Source organism: Coregonus clupeaformis, unplaced genomic scaffold, assembly GCF_020615455.1.
Source record: "Coregonus clupeaformis isolate EN_2021a unplaced genomic scaffold, ASM2061545v1 scaf0424, whole genome shotgun sequence".
In the NCBI taxonomy this organism is placed as follows: domain Eukaryota; kingdom Metazoa; phylum Chordata; class Actinopteri; order Salmoniformes; family Salmonidae; genus Coregonus; species Coregonus clupeaformis.
The window spans coordinates 43001-66308 of NW_025533879.1; the positions used below are offsets into that span (position 1 = coordinate 43001).

The 23308-nt window shown below is 42.9% G+C and overlaps 2 protein-coding genes across 3 annotated transcripts; one reads left to right on the top strand and one right to left on the bottom strand.

Moving 5' to 3' along the window:
• Window positions 1-287: 287 nt before the first annotated feature.
• On the top strand, window positions 288-10876 carry LOC121579067 (origin recognition complex subunit 5). Of its 2 annotated transcripts, none has more exons than XM_045215330.1 (14): window positions 288-375; window positions 563-739; window positions 1621-1899; window positions 2380-2454; window positions 3093-3204; window positions 5288-5418; window positions 7570-7618; window positions 7823-7913; window positions 8114-8169; window positions 8549-8661; window positions 8949-8996; window positions 9179-9289; window positions 10042-10154; window positions 10466-10876. In XM_045215330.1, the coding sequence occupies exons 2-14, from the start codon at window positions 626-628 to the stop codon at window positions 10509-10511; spliced, it is 1338 nt and encodes a 445-aa protein (XP_045071265.1). In that variant the 5' UTR covers window positions 288-375; window positions 563-625; the 3' UTR covers window positions 10512-10876. The 2 variants fall into 2 exon arrangements, with proteins under 2 accessions (XP_045071265.1, XP_045071266.1); XM_045215331.1 differs by having other exon boundaries at window positions 294-347.
• Window positions 10877-12760: 1884 nt separating this feature from the next.
• On the bottom strand, window positions 12761-16263 carry LOC123484732 (guanylyl cyclase-activating protein 1-like). Its single transcript, XM_045215333.1, has 4 exons — window positions 15939-16263; window positions 14092-14241; window positions 13905-13998; window positions 12761-13795 (listed from the first exon to the last, which is right to left on the bottom strand). Exons 1-4 carry the CDS (start codon window positions 16134-16136, stop codon window positions 13668-13670), a joined length of 570 nt encoding a protein of 189 aa, XP_045071268.1. The 5' UTR covers window positions 16137-16263; the 3' UTR covers window positions 12761-13667.
• Window positions 16264-23308: the final 7045 nt, after the last annotated feature.

Here is a 23308-nt window from a genome sequence, read left to right on the forward strand (position 1 = left end):
AATAGCCTACTGGGCAGATGGAAAATATGATGCTTTTTGAAAGTTTATTTTGATCAGTTTTCAAGGCTGTAGGCCTGTCTAGGCCTGTATCTAGGGCAACATTTTTGCAATGAAATGAAACGAAATGTCCTCAATTAATTCACTCGCTTTCATACATCCAAAACAGTGCATATGGGGGTGATGGCGTTTGGTGATATAGTGGCGTTGCATTGTAAATAGACAACTACAACTCCCAGAGTCAACTGCTTTAACCTGGCGGTGATTGGCTTGTAAAGAGACAGGAACTTATGACGTGACATTTGGAGACGCGGGAAACTCTACGCATGTTTACGGGATGTTGGATATGGGTAATTTCACTGCATTAACTCGAACCAGGTAACATTATTCAGTATGCTTACAGTAACAACATGTGAACTTTCAACAACTAAACATTACCCGTGAGTTTCCACACTGTTGCAGAGGAAGGGAAGCAAAAGTGGTCAAGACAGACAGCTTGCACAATGCTCTGCTAGTTTGTAAAGAGTTATCTTGTTCTGTAACTGTCTCTTTATCTCTATTATAGGCCAAACTACTTTGTAAGTCACACACTTTACGGTTCGGTGTGTGTCTAAAAGTAGCCTAAACAATGCCAGCACAACTTCACCACCCAGGGTATGAGGATGAAAAGTTGCAGCGCGTGACGGAGAGGTTGCCTTGCAGAGAAGTCCAGGCTAGCATGTTACTGGCGTTGATGGGAGAGGTCTGTGTCTGATTTGAAACATTGTAATATCAAGCGCCTAATAGAATGTTTGACAATCTTCATTCTGCAAACAGTGTACTGCTTACTGACTGTACACTGTACTGCATGATTGTAGGGGGTTTACTAATGTGTTAGTTCTATTAGATATGTTGACTATGATGTTACTTTAGCTCATATGGTGACAACGATGTAGGCTGTGTGTAGCGGTTATGACATGGTTTGGCTTGGAACGTTTTTTTTTCCGCCTGGTCACATACAGCTGATGTGTTGTTCATTGAAGTCCACAAGCGAAGGGAAAAGGTGAGAGGAGGAGAGCTTGTAGATGCGAGAAGGAATACAACTTGGCTGCTATGAAAGTGAACTGTGTTTACGTGTGATCAGGGGTGTATTCATTCTGACGATTCTGTAGAAAAACGTTTCCTAAACGTAACGAAACAGGGATGAACATACCTGCATTTGTCCAATAGAAACTCTCGTTTGCAACTGTTGGACTAATGATTACACCCTAGATCAGCTAGATGCAGGCAAGAGTGTGCAAGGCGGTATTGAATGTATCACTGTCTGTCCATGTGTCACTGTCTGTCACCTCAAATTACCTCAAACCTCATGATGGGTATAGGGAAAATTCAAGTATCATGTAGTAGCTTAAACCTATCGATGTTACATTGAACTGGGTGAATGGAATATGAATGACAGTCATCCAATATGCTGTAATAGAAATAACGCCATGCTCATAAACTATTTTTAGCATCCTCCCTCATCTTAAACAGCATCGACCGCCACTGTATTACATAATACATTTTCAATGTTTTCTAGCCCAAATATGTGAATCACTGTTTGTTTTGGGACTTTAATAAATGGTATTCATTTTGTGCCTACAGCCAGAGCAATGCAGCTACCCTTCCATTTTCATCTATGGTCATCGTGCCACAGGAAAAAGCCATGTGATACATACCTTGCTGAAGGAACTGGAGCTTCCCTATGCCACAGTGAGCTGTGTGGAATGTGTCTCTGTAGGACTGTTGTTTGAGCAGGTTCTGCTCTCTCTCTTTGGCTCCGACTCTGTCTCCCTACTGTCCCGCAGTCCCTCCCTGTCAGACTTCGTACGAGTCTACAAACAACTGTGTGTCCAGGCCCCAGCCAAGCAGACACGATACATTGTGAGTAAAAATCATCCTCACCTGTAATATTCCTGCTTGATAATCCACTTCTTTAAAACATTGCATCCTCAGTTACAATGCAGATTCTCTTTCCGAATAAGTATAACATGAATTGTTATACAGCATAATTTGTAGTATATTTAAGCAATAAGTCCCGAGGAGGTGTGGTATATGGCCAATATACCACAGCTAAGGGCTGTTCTTAGGCACGACGCAACGCGGAGTGCCTGAATGCAGCCCTAAGCCGTGGTATATTGGCCATATACCACAAACCCCTGAGGTGCCTTATTGCTATTATAAACTGGTTACCAAGGTAATTAGAGCAGTAAACATACATGTTCTGTCATACCTGTGGTGTATATATATATATATATATATATCACAGCTTTCAGCCAATCAGCATTCAGGGCTCGAACCATCCAGTTTATAATATGTCTTAAGAAACAGTTACAGTGACCTCTGCTGTGTGTATCTGGGTAGGTGCTGGACCGGGCTGAGCTCCTTAGAGATATGGCAGCCAATCTCCTCCCTGCCTTCTTGCGCCTTCAGGAACTGGTAAGAGTCATGTCACCTCTTGAGCATACTATTTCATTAAGTTGCAGACATACCATGAGTAATGGATGGAGAACTAGCGCAGAAGGGTCCCTTTTTGATAGATAACCTTGAATTTAATGTTCCAAGGATGCACTCGTAAAAGTTATTTGAAAGGCAGAGATGAGGAAGAATGACATTCTTGATAATCATTCTTTGCATATTAATTCTGAACCTCAAAAGTGCGGATAGACGACCAGAATGTTTAGTTTTCATTTAGTTTTTAAGGCTGAATGCTGCCTGTCTTTATCTTGGTAGAAGTGTTTTAAACAGCCTTGTGAGTGGCACACAGCTAGTGCGGTCACAGTGACAGATGCACCTTTTGAGATGATAATTAGAAGCAGTAATGTGTAGTGTTGGGAGAATGCACTTGAAAAGCAGTCTACATAACTGTCCTCCCTCTTTAGTTTACTCAGGTTTGAAGGAGGAAAACACATCCCCTTGCATTGATATTGTAGTGGTACTGTAAAGGTGTAGTTGAATACCAAATGTTGAATACTAACATAGTTGTATTCTTTGTGAATCCACAATGTGATGCCAAATAACTGATCTGTGATCTGATCCTGTACCTCTACGTAACTGATACACTGTTTCTCTGGCAGGTTGAGGACAATGTGACAGTGATCCTGCTCAGTGAGATAGTGTGGGATAAGTTCCGACCCAACACTGGCTGCTTTGAACCACTGCTGCTCCACTTCCCTGATTACAGTAAAGGTACAGCTGTCAACAGACAAGCATCTATGGCCCTCGGCATTGAATTAGGTACAGATGGATTAGTGTCAGTGGAGGCTCCTGAGAGGAGAATGGCTCATAATAATGGCCAGAACGGAGCAAATGGAATGGCAGCAAACACCTGGAAACCATGTGTTTGATGTATTTGATACCATTCCACTGATTCTGCTCCAGTCATTCTCTTTAATTAAGGTGCCACCAACCTCCTGTGATTAGTGTGAGAACTCTTTGTACCTGTGGTTTTGAGCAGTGACTGTGGCAGAACACAGCAAACAAAGGCATCCGTGAGAGAACGTCGAGAAAATGAACACTTAGGGATACAGTGTGATCAATGTTTGAAAGAATGTCTGAGTTCCTGTACATAAAATGACTACAGTCAAGTGTGAGGGAGTCTTTGTGTATGACTTCATTTGAGGCAGGTGATGACTGCGTGTGTTGTCCTGACTAGAACCAAGAAATTTGATCATATTACTCCAGTGCTAGCTTCCCTACACTGGCTTCCTGTTAAGGCAAGGGCTGATTTCAAGGTTTTACTGTTAACCTATAAAGCGTTACATGGGCTTGCTCCTACCTATCTTTCCGAGTTGGTCCTGCCGTACATACCAATACGTACGCTACGGTCACAAGACGCAGGCCTCCTAATTGTCCCTAGAATTTCTAAGCAAACAGCGGGAGGCAGGGCTTTCTCCTATAGATCTCAATTTTTATGGAACAGTCTGCCTACCCATGTGAGAGACGCAGACTCGGTCTCAACCTTTAAGTCTTTACTGAAGACTTATCTCTTCAGTAGGTCATATGATTGAGTGTAGTCTGGCCCAGGAGTGTGAAGGTGAACGGAAAGGCTGGAGCAACGAACAGCCCTTGCTGTCTCTGCCGGGCCGGTTCCCCTCTCCACTGGGGTTCTCTGCCTCTAACCCTGTTGCAGGGGCTGAGTCACTGGCTTGCTGGTGCTCTTTCATGCCGTCCCTGGGAGGGGTGCGTCACTTGAGTGGGTTGAGTTACTGACGTGATCTTCCTGTCTCGGGTTGGCGCCCCCCTTGGTTTGTGCTGTGGTGGAGACCTCTGTGGGCTATACTCGGCCTTGTCTCAGGATTGTAAGTTGGTGGTTGGGGATATCCCTCTAGTGGTGCGGGGGCTGTGCTTTGGCGGAGTGGGTGGGGTTATATCCTTCCTGTTTGGCCCTGTCCGGGGGTTTCTTCGGATGGGGCCACAGTGTCTCCGGACCGCTCCTGTCTCAGCCTCCAGTATTTATGCTGCAGTAGTTTATGTGTCGGGGGCTGGGGTTAGTTGGTTATACCTGGAGTACTTCTCCTGTCTTATCCAGTGTCCTGTGTGAATTTAAGTATGCTCTCTCTAATTCTCTCGTTCTCTCTTTCTCTCTGAGAACCTGAGCCCTAGGACCATACGTCAGGACTACCGGGCATGATGACACCTTGCTGTCCCCAGTCCGCCTGGCCTTGCTGCTATTCCAGTTTCAACTGTTCTGCCTGCGGCTACGAAACCCCTACCTGTCCCAGACCTGCTGTTTTCAACTCTTTAATGATCGGCTATGAAAAGCCAACTGAGAGACCTGAGCCCTAGGACCATACGTCGGGACTACCGGCCGTGGTGACTCCTTGCTGTCCCCAGTCCGCCTGGCCTTGCTGCTATTCCAGTTTCAACTGTTCTGCCTGCGGTTATGGAACCCCTACCTGTCCCAGACCTGCTGTTTTCAACTCTTAATGATCGGCTATGAAAAGCCAACTGAGATTTATTCCTGATTATTATTTGACCATGCTTGTCACTTATGAACATTTTTGAACATCTTGGCATGGTTCTGTTATAATCTCCACCCGGCACAGCCAGAAGAGGACTGGCCACCCCTCATAGCCTGGTTCCTCTCTAGGTTTCTTCCTAGGCTTTCGCCTTTCTAGGGAGTTTTTCCTAGCCACCGTGCTTCTACACCTGCATTACTAGCTGTTTGGGGTTTTAGGCTGGGTTTCTGTACAGCACTTCGAGATATTAGCTGATGTAAGAAGGGCTATATAAAATAAAATTGATTGATTGATTGATTGTCCCTGTGCAGGTGAGTTGCAGCAGATCCTGTCTGAGGACAGCCACCCGTCCTACTCCCCAGAGCTCTACTCTGCCTTCATCAACATCCTACTGGGAGTCTTCTACTCTGTCTGCAGGGACCTCCGAGAGCTCAGACACCTGGTCAGTTACACACACTCATAAGTAGTCAGGCACACTTATAGTAACACTGAACTCTCACACATTCAGACCACACTCAGTAACTCAGTAACTCTCAACTCTCTCATAGCTGTTAACACACTCCGTCATAACACACTCCGTCATAACACACTCCGTCATAACACACTCAGACAGCCCAGAAAAAGAACTAGCCCTTGCATCTCTAGATGTGTCTTGATACCCCCTTGTAAGTCTGAAAAAAATTAATGTCTTACACACTTATCCAGTCCTTTCAGATGTACAGTCGTGGTCAAATGTTTTGAGAATGACACAAGTATTGGTCTTCACAAAGTTTGCTGCTTCAGTGTTTTTAGATAATTTTGTCAGATGTTACTATGGTATACTGAAGTATAATTACAAGCATTCCATAAGTGTCAAAGGCTTTTATTGACAATTACATTAAGTTTATGCAAAGAGTCAATATTTGCAGTGTTGACCCTTCTTTTTCAAGACCTCTGCAATCCGCCCTGGCATGCTGTCAATTAACTTCTGGGCCACATCCTGACTGATGGCAGCCCATTTTTGCATAATCAATGCTTGGAGTTTGTCAGAATTTGTGGGTTTTTGTTTGTCCACCCGCCTCTTGAGGATTGACCACAAGTTCTCAATGGGATTAAGGTCTGGGGATTTTCCTGGCCACGGACCCAAAATGTCGATGTTTTGTTCCCCGAGCCACTTAGTTATCACTTTTGCCTTATGGCAAGGTACTCCATCTTGCTGGAAAAGGCATTGTTCGTCACCAAACTGTTCTTGGATGGTTGGGAGAAGTTGCTCTCGGAGGATGTGTTGGTACCATTCTTTATTCATGGCTGTGTTCTTAGGCAAAATTGTGAGTGAGCCCATTTCCTTGGCTGAGAAGCAACCCCACACATGAATGGTCTCAGGATGCTTTACTGTTGGCATGACACAGGACTGATGGTAGCGCTCACCTTGTCTTCTCCGGACAAGCTTTTTTCCGGATGCCCCAAACAATCGGAAAGGGGATTCATCAGATAAAATGACTTTACCCCAGTCCTCAGCAGTCCAATCCCTGTACCTTTTGCAGAATATCAGTCTGTCCCCAATGATTTTCCTGGAGAGAAGTGGCTTCTTTGCTGCCCTTCTTGACACCAGGCCATCCTCCAAAAGTCTTCGCCTCACTGTGCGTGCAGATGCACTCACACCTGTCTGCTGCCATTCCTGAGCAAGCTCTGCACTGGTGGTGCCCCGATCCCGCAGCTGAATCAACTTTAGGAGACGGTCCTGGCACTTGCTGGACTTTCTTGGGCGCCCTGAAGCCTTCTTCACAACAATTGAACCTCTCTCCTTGAAGTTCTTGATGATCCGATAAATGGTTGATTTAGGTGCAATCTTACTAGCAGCAATATCCTTGCCTGTGAAGCCCTTTTTGTGCAAAGAAATGATGACGGCACGTGTTTCCTTGCAGGTAACCATGGTTAACAGAGGAAGAACAATGATTTCAAGCACCACCCTCCTTTTAAAGCTTCCAGTCTGTTATTCTAACTCAATCAGCATGACAGAGTGATCTCCAGCCATGTCCTCATCAACACTCTCACCTGTGTTAACGAGAGAATCACTGACATGATGTCAGCTGGTCCTTTTGTAGCAGGGCTGAAATGCAGTGGAAATGTTTTTTGGGGATTAAGTTCATTTTCATGGCAAAGAGGGACTTTGCAATTAATTGCAATTCATCTGATCACTCTTCATAACATTCTGGAGTATATGCAAATTGCCATCATAAAAACTGAGGCAGCAGACTTTGTGAAAATTAATATTTGTGTCATTCTCAAAACTTTTGACCACGACTGTATGCTGGGGCTTAAAGAAGTGTCAATAGGTTGGTGCAAGGGGTTAATTTCAGATTAGGCAACAGTTTGCTCTGACATCTTACACACACACACTCACCATGCAGCCCTTTGAGGATTCAGCATGAGTTTGTTTCCAGGCTATCCATCACTATTTTATTTAGTCCAGTTGAGTTACTACTTCTAAGGATTGTGGTTTTGTTTGATATGCAGAATTGTAATAATGATTCAACCGTGGCATACATGTTGTTTACATTGTCATAGTCTGTACTTGTTGTCCTTTCATATATTTAATTCTCTTTTCAAACAGGCTGCCCTCAATTTCTCTAAATTTGTTGAACCTTTGGAGCAAGGCAAAGGTAATATATTCATATTTCTAGAACAGTAACTACATCAATATTTCAATTACTTTGCTGTCTTCTCTCCCTTAGTCTCTCTCTCTCTCTCTCTCTCGCTCTCTGTACTTTCATTTGATGAGGGATTCCTTTCATGTTATCCTCTCTTTAGCTTGTGTCTCAGATGATCAATGTTCTAATTACACTCTTCAATTCCTCTGCCTTCAGTGAAAGAGGGTGACACTCACAAGCTGTGGAGGAACATCGAGCCTCACCTGAAGAAGGCCATGCAGACGGTGTACCTGCGAGAGGTGTCCAGGTCTGTCTGTGTACATCTGCCTCAACCAGAGATGATCGAGTCCCATTGATTTAGCTTCTGTGACCGACCTCATTCTCTCATGGACTTTGACGACAGACAGCCTTAATGACGTTTGCCTGTCTTTACTACACAACACTGGCTCAGTGCTGCTGGCTCTGTAATAGTGTCCCCTGACTTTGTCACGTCTCTGTTCTGCTCAGTGTGCAGTGGGAGCAACAGCTGCAGATGGAGGGGGAGGAGGCAGGGGCCGTGAGAGGTAGGCAAGGAGACGCGTGGACACATGCACACAGATACACACAGATACAAAGACACGCAGATGCATATGCACTGGGAACAAGACCGGTGGAAATAACCTAGTTAGAATCTAGTGACCAGGACCACTTCACACACGCCCAGACCCCAGCTATCGCCGGCTTTGTGTTGCGGCTTGTCCCCAGCCTGAGAGGGAGTTCAGGGGAGTGGACCCTCTAAACTGAATGGAGGGTCTACTCCAGGCTCATTGGTACTAGATACCCAGACAGTGGAAACAACAGCAGATGTTTCTCTCTTCTCCTATCCACATGCCATCTGTAGATGATGCTGTTGTACATATTTCTCACGGTAATGACATTGAGAGCTTCCTCTGCCTTTCTCAGGTCTGTCTGCTCATGCCCATGTGGAGCTGCCTTACTACTCCAAATTCCTGCTGATAGCTGCATACCTGGCCTCCTACAACCCTGCTCGCACTGACAAACGCTTCTTCCTCAAGGTACCTGTTCTCTCCATTCAGCACCTGAACCTCATTCACCATTTCAAAAGCTAGACACATGATTGTCAAGTCATCATTGAAATAGGAGGGAGTTGTTAAACATCAATGCCACCTGCTATTCAGCAACTCTATTAGCCTGCTACTTTGGCTACTCATATTTCTAGTGATTTTTTAAAGGATTTTGGGGGGAGGGGGCAGATCAGCTTTAATATTGCAGATGGATTGTAGGTTATATTAATGTAATTGTTTGCATTCTTTTTAATTCCCGCTCTCTCTTGCCCCAACAGCACCATGGCAAAATAAAAAAGACCAACTTTTTGAAGAAACATGAAAAGGTGATTATCTTTAGCTAAAGCTGCAGTACTATTATTTAGGTTTAGTCAATGAGATGTTCTACCTTGTGAATCCACCTCCCTCCCTCCCTCCCTCCCTCCCTCCCTCCCTCCCTCCCTCCCTCCCTCCCTCCCTCCCTCCCTCCCTCCCTCCCTCCCTCCCTCCCTCCCTCCCTCCCCTTCAGACCAGTAATCACCTGCTGGGGCCCAAGCCGTTCCCCCTGGACCGTCTCCTGGCCATCTTCTACAGTGTGGTGGACAGCAGAGTGGCCCCCACCGCCAGTGTTTTCTGTCAGGTCAGCTGAGACACTCAGGCTTTCTGCAGGGTCATCCAAGGGATCATTTAGAATGTTTTATTTAACCTTTATTTTGACAGGGAGTCATGCTGAGAACAAGGTCTCTTACAGATGAAGCCTGTATCAAACATACACATCAATACACGAAAAGTACAACGCAATCATATATACTGAACAAAAATATAAATGCAACATTCAAAGATTTAGTTGAGTTACAGATCATATAAGGAAATCAATCAATGTAAATATATTCATTAGGCCCTAATCTATGGATCTCACATGACTAGGAAGGGGCGCAGCCACGGGGGAGCTGGAAAAATGTATGGAACATTTCTGGGATATTTTATTTCAGCTCATGAAACATGGGACCAACACTTTACATGTTGTGTTTATATTTTTGTTCAGTATAAAAAAAACACATTCTTCAGTAAAAAAGGTCCTCAATCAGCTCTGACTCTGAACTGGGATCATGGAAAATGATGTAGCGAAGTTATTTAGTGGAACTCCTAGAACAGTCATGTGGTGATGGCAGAATTAGTGTATGATTGGATAATACTGGATTATGGTTCTAATTTACCAGATGTCCCCTTGGCTAGATTATTTCAACCCCTGAACTGCTCTTGAATTTATGTAGTGGTACGGGGGCAATGTGAAGTGATTTTAAAATGATTTGATCTCCAGTCTGAATTCTCTATTTGTGTAAAGCCAAATGAAACATGGTTGATGACAAGCCCTCATCACCCCCCCCTTAGATCTCCTCTCTGGTGACCCTTCAGCTGTTGAATCAGGTGGGCCACGATGACCAGCTGGATGCGCCCAAGTACAAATGTGCCGTCTCTCTGGACTTCGTCCTCGCCATCTCCAGGTGTCTATGTTACTGTTGTCTATAGTGCAGGGCTCTCCAACCCTGTTCCTGGAGAGCGACCCTCCTGTAGGTGTTCGCTCCAACCCCAGTTGAACCTCTTTCAGTTCATCAACCAGCTAATTATTAGAATTTGGTGTGCTAGATTAGGGTTGGAGTGAACCTACAGGAGGGTAGCTCTCCAGGAACAGGGTTGGAGAGCCCTGCTTTGGTGTGTTCACCACATATCTGTTTTACTGCTAGACATTTATATTTTGGAATATCATATTGGTTCTTTTTGCTAACTGTTATGACCCCATTCTCTGATTTTCAAGGACTGTGAGTTTTGACATGGTAAAGTACCTGTATGACTTCCTGTGAGCATGGTGGTATAAGGGAGAGGAATTCAGCTGGACTCTGTACTGGTGGACATTGGACAAACATGAGCAGAAAGGTGGGAGATGCCTCAGTTGTTAGGACGTCTCACTGTGTGTGCACTGCAGGACCAGAGGACTATGGAATCATTAGGCCTATGCTTTACTGCCCCCTGGTGGCTGACTGGAACCACTGTCAGACACCAGCATCTGCAGCATTGTGAATGTGCCTATTGATTCCCTACCTACACCTGTTGGATTGTGGTGTACAAACAATAGAGAACATTCATACTTTACTGGATTGACAGGAGCCTTCAATATTATTTTTCAATAATTCAAAATAAAATGTACCTGTTAACAAAGGTTTCATAATTGTGACAGGATTGTGTTCTCTCCATAGTCTGACATCTACAGCAACGCACAATATGAACCTGGTAGAATTAAGGACTCATCGAAGACTTCTTTTAAGGTACAACATGTAGGGTATATAATATAATATGTCTAGCCTTTCTTCTCTTTGATTCTAGATGTTGCGTTCCCATGAAGTCAAATTGTCCCATTAATTGCTCTGTTGGCGTAAATGGCTGTGCTGATAGTATGAAATAAGATTGTCACAATAATTGTGTAACTGACAATTATGGACAATAACCGTGAACAAAAAATAATAATCTTCTTAAAACCTTCATTTTAGGAGGAGGGGGGGGTATTCCACTTTATTTACAAGTAGATATAGGAAAGTTTACCCATGAGGGTAAAGTTGGTCATTGTTTTACGAGCAGAACAGCATGGTCGAGAGTAGTAACTTATTTTCCAAATGTTCCAATGTTCATTTTTGAGACGCGGTTGTCACCAAAGCTGTGTTGTATTCATTAGGTATGTCATGGCTATTTTCAAAGATTCATTATAATACATTACAAGCGCAAAAACATTTTTCAACAAAAATGACTGACAATAACCATGGCCGTTTCCATGACAACAACTCGTTACCCAAAATTCCATAAAGGTCAAAGCCCCATGTACTAGGTAGTCTCTCAGATTCCCTTTAAGCTATATGTGGGAGGGATCTGAGCTAAGGCACTAGGCAGTAGCAGTCCACTAGTGGCTCATTGGTCCCGTGTATCTCAGTTAGTAGAGCATGGCGCTTGCAACGCCAGGGTTGTGGGTTCGATTCCCACGGGGGTATGACATTTTTTTATGAAAATGTATGCACTTACTACTGTATGTCGCACTGGATAAGAGTGTCTGCTAAATTAGTAAAATGTAAAATGATCACCTCTTCATGATGGTTGACTTCCTCCCTGATAACAGTGGTGCATTGATTTGGTAAGTGGTGTGTTATGGGCTGCAGTGGTAGATTATTAATGCTTTCTGGGTTAACAGGTGCCATATTCCTGGGTACTTGTTTTTTGTCACTAGCCATTCCTGCCCCAGTGAATCCCCTAACTGATGACAATGGCCTCCTCTTGGGATGTGCCTGCAGGCTGCGGCTATGTTTTAGAGATTATTTAAAGGCCTTTATCCAGATGTAAACACTCATCCTGTGAGCAGTGGATCAACCAGTGCAGCACAATGCAGCCTGTCCTGACTGTCTGCAGAGGTAAAGCCGGTACAGTCAGATCCACAAGGGGATTTTTGGTGGTTTTAGGTCCTCACACTGACTGACTGTGACCTCTACTCCTTTTTATTTGGTTTGGGTGTAATCTATGTATCAGCCGGCATATTTATTCATATTTGACATAATGTTCATGTGGTTTTTAAACATGCTGCTGACTGTCAGACTGCCATGGTCTGTGTCCTGCCTTCCAGATTCATTCAGATCCATGTAAGTGCTGCGTAACCTTTTTGTAGTGCGTTATGCATGCGTGTTACCAAGGAAATGGTGCATGGTTGTCGTGGCAACCACATTGGCACAGTCTGGCTTGTGACTCACCTCCCTGTCTCCCTCATTACGCCACAGAGACTGTAATGTCTGTTAGGCATTTTGATTTCTAAAACAATAGCGAGCAATTAAAGCTGTGGAGCGTGATGAAAATACAACGTTGATTTTCAATCTTTATTTTACAATTATAAACTAGAGCAATTCTTTGGTAAAATGTTTCTTTCTACAGAAGGCATGAGGTTAGTGGGCTACGGGTCTATATAAAGGTCATTCTAATGCCCACTAGGCGAGAGCATTGATCATTCATGCATAATGTCTCACACACTCACAGAAACACAGAAACAAATTTGCACAATTTATTTTTTACACTTTACTGTCTTGTAGGGAAAACATTAGAATGTAGTTGTGTTAAGATATTCCTTCAAATTAATGAAGACCTGAAAATGCTAACTTTAATCTCCTAACAACTGGGGCCAGTGCAATGTAAAAACATGCTGGTCTTATATTTTTTTATAAGTGCATTTTGTGACATAAGTATTATACAATTATTGAGATCCCTAACTTGTGGAAGTACCTGTTTCCTGAGGAACTGGACCGTTTAGTCATGGCACAGAATAAACTTGGGTTCTAGTTATATTTGAGGTGACAACTGACTGTACTGGGAGGAAAGTAGGTGAATTATAACTTCCTCCAATAGAACCCGGGAACACAGTCATAGAGAGGAACCACTCAGCTGAATAACTGAGGTTGGTCTAAAAGATAAATTGAGACGTCATTATCGATGTGGTTTGGAAAGGATAATTTCCCTACAGGAATCTGTCTGAGGTGGATGAGGGATTACATTTTGTATTTATTTTTTGTTCAGGAATGCATGGGTTATAATGGGTAGTCAACACCCTGTGTAGTCACCACTCCCTCCACCCTCCTTATGTTATGACCTAGTTGGGTCACAGGTTCAGCTGACGGTGTGAGAGATGATCTCTCTCATCATGTAGACCTCTCAGAGATTTAGATCATGCACAAGGTCAATAACCAGCCAGCGATGGTTGACTGAGTCATTTGTATGCAGGCAAAGGGCATTTTTCATCGTCATTCAACCTCCTTGTGAAGTACGATAACAAAGAATGCATTCAAAGCATGGCCCTTCAGCATTGCTAAGATAAAGATTGTCTTCATAAAAATCTGTGCTAGATCTTTCGAGAGGGCTCATGGCTCAGTTCCTATGTGACCCTTCGGCAGTGTATTACAATCGAGAGTGGAGATGGAGGCGTCTGAGGGCAGACTCTAAACACTGTGCCTCCGGTTGTGGATCATGGCGACTATGTGGGTGAGATCCAAGGTCTTCATCATCACTTCCATGAAGTCTTCGTCAGTGTGAGCTCCTGCCACAAACTCCTCCAAAGACAGCTCCCCTGATGGGTAGAAGGGAGAAGACAAGGTCAAGAGGTTGTTTACCTGAAATGGAAAGGGACAGAACTCGCAACCCTACAAGTCTGTGACAAAAAAGAAGTGGACACTCGCCATCTCCGTTGACGTCTATCTTGTCAAACACCCGGTTGGTGAACTCCTCCGCATCAACTTCCTGGTTTTCATTCCCATTGATTGCACGGATTGCCTGAAGAAGAGAAAAGGAGTGAGTTAGCCTGCATGCCTTTGTGTGATACAGATTCCATTGCACAGCACTGCCTATCTGGACTGGACTCTATACCTTTATGATGTTTAGCAGCTCACTTCGATCAATGCACCCGTTGCCGTCCACATCATACAGCTTAAAGTACCAGCGGAGCTTATGTTCCATTTTACCCCGCATTACCAGACTCAGAGCAGCCACATATTCCAAGAAGTCTATGTAGCCATCCTGTAAAAAATTAAGTGTTTTAGTTGGAATGTCTCTTTTTAACATCTCAGATTATCTCAGTCATCTCCTAAAGATGTAGGTGATCATGTTCTGCTTAGAAGATCCATTATCAGGGATGATAACTATGTATAATCGGTGTGGGATTATCTCCCCACTGATCTGTGCCAAGGCCGTGGCAAGACGTACAGATGTAGGATCTTAATTTGATCACCATGTTGCAGGTTAACTTTCCTGCAATGTAGGACATTTTAAAACCTTAGTGTATGAGGTTTAAAAAGGCTTCTGAAGTTTGTCATTTCCACTTAAAAATGTCAGACTTGATTTTCCCATATGAAAAATGTATCAACCCCTACAAAAATGTCCATGAATTATAATCTGCATAATAATTCACATTTCCTGTTGCTGCAGGATTATTTTACTGCTGTAGAAAACTGGCTCAAATTAAGATCCTACATCTGTATATTACAAAACAAAATTACTTGGCTGCATTAGTGACCTCTGGGTCAACCCAAATGAGTCGCACTTCCCTCAGCTTTACACTGACACCCTCCCTCACTTCACTATGGCTCTTTTTTTTCACTAATTGGTCTTTGACCAATCAGATCAGCTCTGAAAAAGATCTGAGGTGATTGGTCAAAAAATACCAATTAGTTTAAATGCAGCCAAAGTGCACAATCTAAGATTGTCATACTGCACTTCCTAATCAGCATCCAGGATTCAAACAACCCATTTTATAATAACATAATTACCAGCCTTGTCCACTGCACTGTACTTAAGATCAGAAAATAGCAGTCACTTAGTTCTGTCCCCAGGGAATAGCACCATGGTTTCCAACCTCCCCAGGTACAAGCATAACTACTCGGTACTGACAAAAATGGGAAACTCAAAAGACAAAAGGTCTATTCTGCCACACAGCTCTTGAGATCTGGACATTCCTTAGGCTTCAATGTGATAAAAGGGAGATTCAAGTAATTTATTTGAAGTGAACACTCAATATTCTGATCAGTGTAACCAACTGTTCCCATGTTCCGTCATTCAACTTTCACATAAGCTATCACTAATTAGAATCAGCCGTCTCTGATGCTGAAATCATTTCATTGATTCTGAAATGGACCAGAATGTACTGGAGAATACCAGAACCTGGTGCTGTCTTTCTAAAGAGAGAAATAATAGGTAAGCTCAGACTGCACTCCTACCACAGAGATATTGACAACTTGTCTCAAAATAATCCTCATACTAAATCGCATATGAATCCAATCCCAGCCTATTATAATCAAAGGTGACAGTGTTACTAAATTGAGCCTTAGTACTTGTGAGACGATTAGCTTCTTCAAACGGAAAGACTAGTCAAAACAAAAACCTTTGGATTCAAGGTATTCCCTATGTTTAACTGTAGATTCTTTCTGGTTCACTTTTTTAAATGTACTTTAGCTTTTGGAAAATTGAGAACTAGAGGTCTTATTCGAGTAGTGGCATTATGACATTTCTATAAATTTAGGTGCACTTGTAATTAGTGCATACATTTACAATACAGCCAATCATATCCTTATACGTACCTCTGTTGGTAAGGTGTCCCCTTCCCCATTTTGAGTGTGCCTGAGGCATTCCTACTTTCACATATAAATGTAAAGCCCATTTTAGCCTATAGCATCCCCTTTGCAAGCAGCCTCGGTTCAATGAATGCAGAAAAGTCTTACCTTGTTCATATCGAACGTGCGGAACATCTGCTCGATGTAGGCGTTGGCTTCAGCATCCAGTCCCCGGAGCCCAAAGAACTGCTTGAACTCATGCAGGGTGAGCTGACCCGAAGGACACTCTGTCATGAACTTCTTATACCAGAGGTGCTTCTCCACGGCCTGGAGATCTTCCACGGTGGATCCTGTAGAGTTACCCATGTCTGTAGAGTCGACTGACTGTGTTGTGATGGCTGGAGCCTATAGAATTGTTGAAAGGGGGTTGGCGGTCGCCTTAAGAGCCCTATTGGTCTACTGTGAAGCGGACGATATCGCTCTTCACAGTCACACAACGATGGGACCTGGGGAAGAGGTGGGCACCGGCCGGGGGCTTTAGTATCAGGTCGGGACGGGCCACACCCTGTTGTGTTCTCCTTGTCTCTAATTGGCTGTAACCCAGGTGCAGTAGCTGATAAAGGGCTTAAGGTCTCATTGGAGGAAAGGAGGACTGTCCACCAACCATGGGACAGGGACGCTGACTAACACCTTGGTATTCTCCTCCCAAACTGATAAGTACTATTTAAAGCCCAGTGCAGTCAAAAACGTGATTTTCCTGTGTTTTATATATATTTCCACACTGAGGTTGGAATAATATTGTGAAAATGATAATGCCCTATTAGTGTAAGAGCTGTTTGATGGAGTTTTGGCCTGCCTGTTGATATCACCAAGCGGTTAATTATTTAATAGACGAATCCAAACCTCTCTGCCAACAGCTAATTTTCAGTTTTCCCCTCCCCACTCAGACAACTCCCAGACAGTCCTAGCAAAATTCTTGCTTGAGAAATTGCTCTTTGCTAAAAAGCTATTTTTTTTCCTTTTTGACAGTTTCAATTGAAAACAATCACAGTACGGTACTTAATTGTTACCCAGAAATTATTTGATATTGAGATAGAAATTGCTGCATTGGACCGTTAAGTAATTTTTTTGGGCTGTCTGTACTATTTATATTTTTGACAACTTACATTTCAAATGCTAAGGCAGGACAGCAATATGCTCCAATTCATGTACCTATCAATATAAACCATCCCTGCTGCCTCTGATCTGGCAGACTCACTAAACAAATACTGTTTCTAAATGATGTCTGAGTGTTGGAGTGTGCCATCTGGTTTTCTTAATATAAGGAATTTGATGTATAGCATTTACTTTCACTTTTACTCAAGTATGACAATTGAGTACTTTTTCCACCACTGTAAATGCACTGCAGCATCATTAGTCATACATATGAACAGATGCATTGCTTCTCTGGATCAGCAATTGTAAAGTATGTCATGACTTGCCCTCATGGGTTGAGGATCAAACATGCCGGCTAGGCAAAGGTTTGAACACCCCCATTTTAGCATTCTAGATGAGATTATTGTTTTCCATATTTGATTTGTTCTCAGTCAGTGGCCACGCCCAGATGAGCACAAACATGATGGAACGCCCCTTTTACCCCGAGTGCATAAAAAGCCTTGTGACGAAATTCACCTCAGACCAGCAGACGTGAAGCGTGAGCCAAACGTTGCAAATGGTTGAATTTCTACCAGACCCGGAAGCCCCACGGCTTAAAATGGTTGAAACTCTACAGACCAGCGGACGTGAAGCATGAGCTAAACGTTGTAAAATGGTTGAATTTCTACAAGACCGGAAAGACCAGAAAACGTGAGACGTTAGTCCACACGTTTGAAATGGAGAAACTCAAACTCTCAACCTCTACACGAAGAAGACAATGCACTAGACCTTACAATTTCAGTCTGCAGCTGGCATGTATAGTTGTCTAGAGAACTTTCACTAAAGATACGAGAGGAGAGGGCAATCCCTCTCAGACAACCGCAGGTACATCTGTAGTATCCATTCTAACCACCACTACGACCAGAAACTCTACCAAGGACATTGAGCTCTGGTGGGCAAACCAGAGTCCCAAATCATCAACACAACTATCGAGGACAGCAACATGTAAATACATGTTGCATTTATAATCCGAATGAGCGATTTATTAGGGTGCATAAGTATTATGATTACTGTGAGCGTAGTTTCCAAAGTAACTACGATAGTTTGAATCTCTGGCTCTCCCTTCCATTCTGACCCCTCCACTACCCAAGCATTCATGCTAATGTTAGTCCAGTCCACTAGGGACCTGTTTTCATTGTATTACGTTAGTAATTGTGCTCTAGTTTATAATTGTGTTTTTATTTAGTTAGTAAATAAATTAGCCAAGTTGTGTATTGCTGATTCATCAATAAGGTTAGGGTTCTTGCAGGTTCAAGGATTATGCGACGTTCAGAATGAGACTGAAAATAGGTAATTATTTGATAAGTGACTTATCGATATACAGTGAGGGGAAAAAAGTATTTGATCCCCTGCTGATTTTGTATGTTTGCCCACTGACAAAGACATGATCAGTCTATAATTTTAATGGTAGGTTTATTTGAACAGTGAGAGACAGAATAACAACAAGAAAATCCAGAAAAACGCATGTCAGAAATGTTATAAATTGATTTGCATTTTAATGAGGGAAATAAGTATTTGACTCCTCTGCAAAACGTGACTTAGTTGTTGCCTTGTTGGCAATCACAGAGGTCAGACGTTTCTTGTAGTTGGCCACCAGGTTTGCACACATCTCAGGAGGGATTTTGTCCCACTCCTCTTTGCAGATCTTCTCCAAGTCATTAAGGTTTCGAGGCTGACGTTTGGCAACTCAAACCTTCAGCTCCCTCCACAGATTTTCTATGGAATTAAGGTCTGGAGACTGGCTATGCCACTCCAGGACCTTAATGTGCTTCTTCTTGAGCCACTCCTTTGTTGCCTTGGCTGTGTATTTTGGGTCATTGTCATGCTGGAATACCCATCCACGACCCATTTTCAATGCCCTGGCTGAGGGAAGGAGGTTCTCACCCATGATTTGACGGTACATGGCCCCGTCCATCGTCCCTTTGATGCGGTGAAGTTGTCCTGTCCCCTTAGCAGAAAAACACCACTAAAGCATAATGTTTCCACCTCCATGTTTGACGGTGGGGATGGTGTTCTAGGGGTCATAGGCAGCATTCCTCCTCCTCCAAACACGGCGAGTTGAGTTGATGCCAAAGAGCTCCATTTTGGTCTCATCTGACCACAACACTTTCACCCAGTTCTCCTCTGAATCATTCAGATGTTCATTGGCAAACTTCAGACAGGCATGTATATGTGCTTTCTTGAGCAGGGGGACCTTGTGGGCGCTGCAGGATTTCAGTCCTTCACGGCGTAGTGTGTTACCAATTGTTTTCTTGGTGACTATGGTCCCAGCTGCCTTGAGATCATTGACAAGATCCTCCTGTGTAGTTCTGGGCTGATTCCTCACCGTTCTCATGATCATTGCAATTCCACGAGGTGAGATCTTGCATGGAGCCCCAGGCCGAGGGAGATTGACAGTTATTTTGTGTTTCTTCCATTTACGAATAATTGCACCAACTGTTGTCACCTTCTCACCAAGCTGCTTGGAGATGGTCTTGTAGCCCATTCCAGCCTTGTGTAGGTCTACAATCTTGTCCCTGACATCCTTGGAGAGCTCTTTGGTCTTGGCCATGGTGGAGAGTTTGGAATCTGATTGATTGATTGCTTCTGTGGACAGGAGTCTTTTATACAGGTAACAAGCTGAGATTAGGAGCACTCCCTTTAAGAGTATGCTCCTAATCTCAGCTCGTTACCTGTATAAAAGACACCTGGGAGCCAGAAATCTTTCTGATTGAGAGGGGGTCAAATACTTATTTCCCTCAATAAAATGCAAATCAATTTATACAATTTTTGACATGCGTTTTTCTGGATTTTTTTGTTGTTATTCTGTCTCTCACTGTTCAAATAAACCTACCATTAAAATTATAGACTGATCATTTCTTTGTCAGTGGACAAACGTACAAAATCAGCAGGGGATCAAATACTTTTTTCCCCTCACTGTATAACATACATATATATATATATATATATATATTTTAAGAGTTTAATTCGGGAGATGGTAACTCGTTAAACGACTTCTTCCGTGGTGCCCCAAATTCCTAATGAGTTAATTGTTACATGATTAATTTAATCGAGTGACAATTAAACATAGGCGATTCGATAAATAACAGTCATACATTAAAGTCACGTCACGACAAGTAAATGCTACTGTTTCTGGAAACGACCATGATGTTTTCATTGAAGACAACTCTTTAAAACAGCATCAACCGTGCACAGTTGTTCCCATGAGACTAGCTCTTTGGGTGACAGAGTTCTCTAACAATCTGGAATCATTTTATGTTAGCTCCCCTATTTGCAAGCCTACATCAATCATGAAAATGTGTGTGTGGCATTTGACTGGAAAGGGAAGGAAATTGTAAAGAACGTCACAGTTATGTTTAGTTTGGTTTATTGAGATTCCTTCACATTCATAGACCAAGTAGGCCCAGGTCATTGCTCATTAATAAGTTAATCATGACCACAACACAATGCTTTCTGCAAGCATAAACTATCCGTATTACAGCGCAACAATAACATTGACGCCAGACAAGCAGCGGATTTAGCATAATGCACAATAAAGTACTTCAACTGCTTAGGCCCAGATAGAACATTGTGGCACATCGTTGTTGGTTATACGTTTCTTACTTAGACTACAGTACAGAGTACATGCTGTAGCTTTCACAGAAATCCCATCCTGAAGCAGTTTCCTTTAGTGGTTCTTAAATCTGGAATCCTTAATGGTGAAACTTTCATGTCCGTTTGGGATATTACTATACTGAACAAAAATATAAACGCAACATGTGCGGTGTTGGTCCCATCATGTTTTATGAGCTGAAATAAAATATCCCAGAATTGTTCCATTCGCATAAAAAGCTTATTTAGCTCAAATTTGTTTACATTCCTGTTAGTGAACATTTCTCCTTTGCCAAGATAACCCATCCACCTGAGAGGTGTGGCATATCAAGAAGCTGATTAAATAGCATGATCATTACACAGGTGCACCTTGTGCTGGGGACACGTACTGCCAAATCTTAGAGAATTTGGCAGTACATACAACCGGCCTCACAACCGCAGACCACGTGTAACCACACCAGCCCAGGACCTCCACATCCGGCTTCTTCACCTGCGAGATCGTCTGAGACCAGCCACCCGTACAGCTGATGAAACTGAGTATTTCTGTCTGTAATAAAGCCCTTTTGTGAGGAAAAACTCATTCTGATTGGCTGGGCCTGGCTCCCTAGTGGGTGGGCTGCCCAGGGATGAAATCCATAGATTAGGGCCTAATTTATATATTTCAATTGCCTGATTTCCTTATATGAACAGTAACATTAAAATTGTTAATTGCTGCATGTTGCATGTTGCGTTTATATTTTTGTTCAGTATACAAAAACAAAAGTTACTGCAAACACTTGTTTTCCCCTCGCACATCATTGCACGTGTGATAGAACAGCAGAATGTGTACTGCAAAAATGTTTTAACACGCTGCTCACCTCCGTAACACAGGAACTGGGGGGCAAACAGTAGTGCCGTTTCCCCTAATGCGGATTCCATCTTTAAAGGCTTTATCTAGACCAGGGGTGTCAAACTCATCCTATGGCGGGCCGAGTGTCTGCAGGTCTTTAGTTTTTCCTTTCAATAGAGCCTTAAACAACCAGGTGAGGGGAGTTCCTTACTAGTTGGTGACCTTAATTCATCTATCGAGTACAAGGGAGGAGCGAAAACCCGCAGACACTCGGCCCTCAGTGGAATGAGTTTGACACCTGTGATATACACTGAGTATACAAAATATTAAGGACACCTGCTCTTTCCATGACATAGACTGAATCCAGGTGAAAGCTATTGATCCCTAATTGATGTCACTTGTTAAATCCACTTCACTCAGTGTAGGTTAAGGGGAGGAGTCCAGTTAAAGAAGGATTTTTAAGCCTTGAGACATGGATCGTGTATGTGTGCCATTCAGAGGGTGAATGGGCAATACAAAATATTTAAATGCCTTTGAACAGGGTATGGTAGTAGGTGCCAGGCGCACCGGTTTGTGTCAAGAACTGCAATGCTACTGGGTTTTTCCACGTTCAACAGCAGTTTCCTGTGTGTATCAAGAATGGTCCACCCAAAGGACAGCCAGCCAATTTGACACAACTGTGGGAAGCATTGGTGTCAACATGGGCCAGCATCCCTGTGGAATGCTTTCGACACCTTGTAGAGTCCATGCCCCGACGAATTGAGGCTGTTCTGAGGGGGGTCCTAATGTTTGGTATACTCAGTGTATATGAGTGGTTGAAATAGTGATTGAAGTACAGACACAACAGTCAATGCATTTCCAACTGTAGGGATTGCTGTTGGCATGATTTTGAACACAATGCTGCCATTCATATAGTATTTTCACAGTTTGTACAAATAAAGTTAAAACAATTATATTTTACGTTCTTAAAAGGATACACGTTATAAGCATAGTTAAAGAAAATTATGTATCCATTCAACTCAATAGTGGTTAGAATTACTGATAAACACAGTATAATGCAGGAATGGGAATAGTCTTGTGATAGACTGAACATCAATGTAATCGAGTAGATTTGGTTCTGGGTGCCGAGATTAGAATGGGAAAGACCCTGGAAACATACTCCTCAGTTATTAACAGTTACATGAATAGCTGGCTGTGGGACAAAATAGCTGCTTAGAGTTAGACCCATATACTGTACATCCTATACATTTTACAAATGACAGTTTATAGGTAGGTAGTGTAGTTGAATTGATGTTATACCCTTTATAAAAGTGTTACAATACCAGAGATGTAAGTGTGTAATGCCCGATTCTTCCACTCCTGTTAGTGGTTTTGGAGAAGCATTCCTGGAACATTATTATAGCAGCTTATGATATGAATATTCAAACATGTAACTTTAATATTGGCTATACAGTACAAGGAATACACATGCAACTGATACATGCATATACTGTAAAACACTATACTGTTAGTAATACAAAAATGAAATGCTAAAACTGAATGACTTCAGTAAGGGGCTCCTTCCATTCTACTTCAACTCTCTCACCACCGTTGCACTTCATTTTCCCAAAAGATCAGTGAGATCTTCCGATTTGATGTCTTGAGCAGGCTGTCCAGTTAGTGCTAGGGTTTTAGGTTAAAACCATGAAAACATTTTTTAAAGACTTCTTCAGGTTTAAAGAGACTTGAAATGTTTACTCTGGTCACCCTGATTTTGTGTCAAGGCTGGGACAGATCTGCTTGGCAACCCCTCCACCGCCCCTTCTACGCCACCAATGCAAGTGTCTGTAGACAGAGTCAAAAACCGACGCGGTGTACCGTGCAAACAGTGTGGTCCACTTCAGCATCTGCACGAACCAGTTCACAGAGCGACTCACAAAGGTCA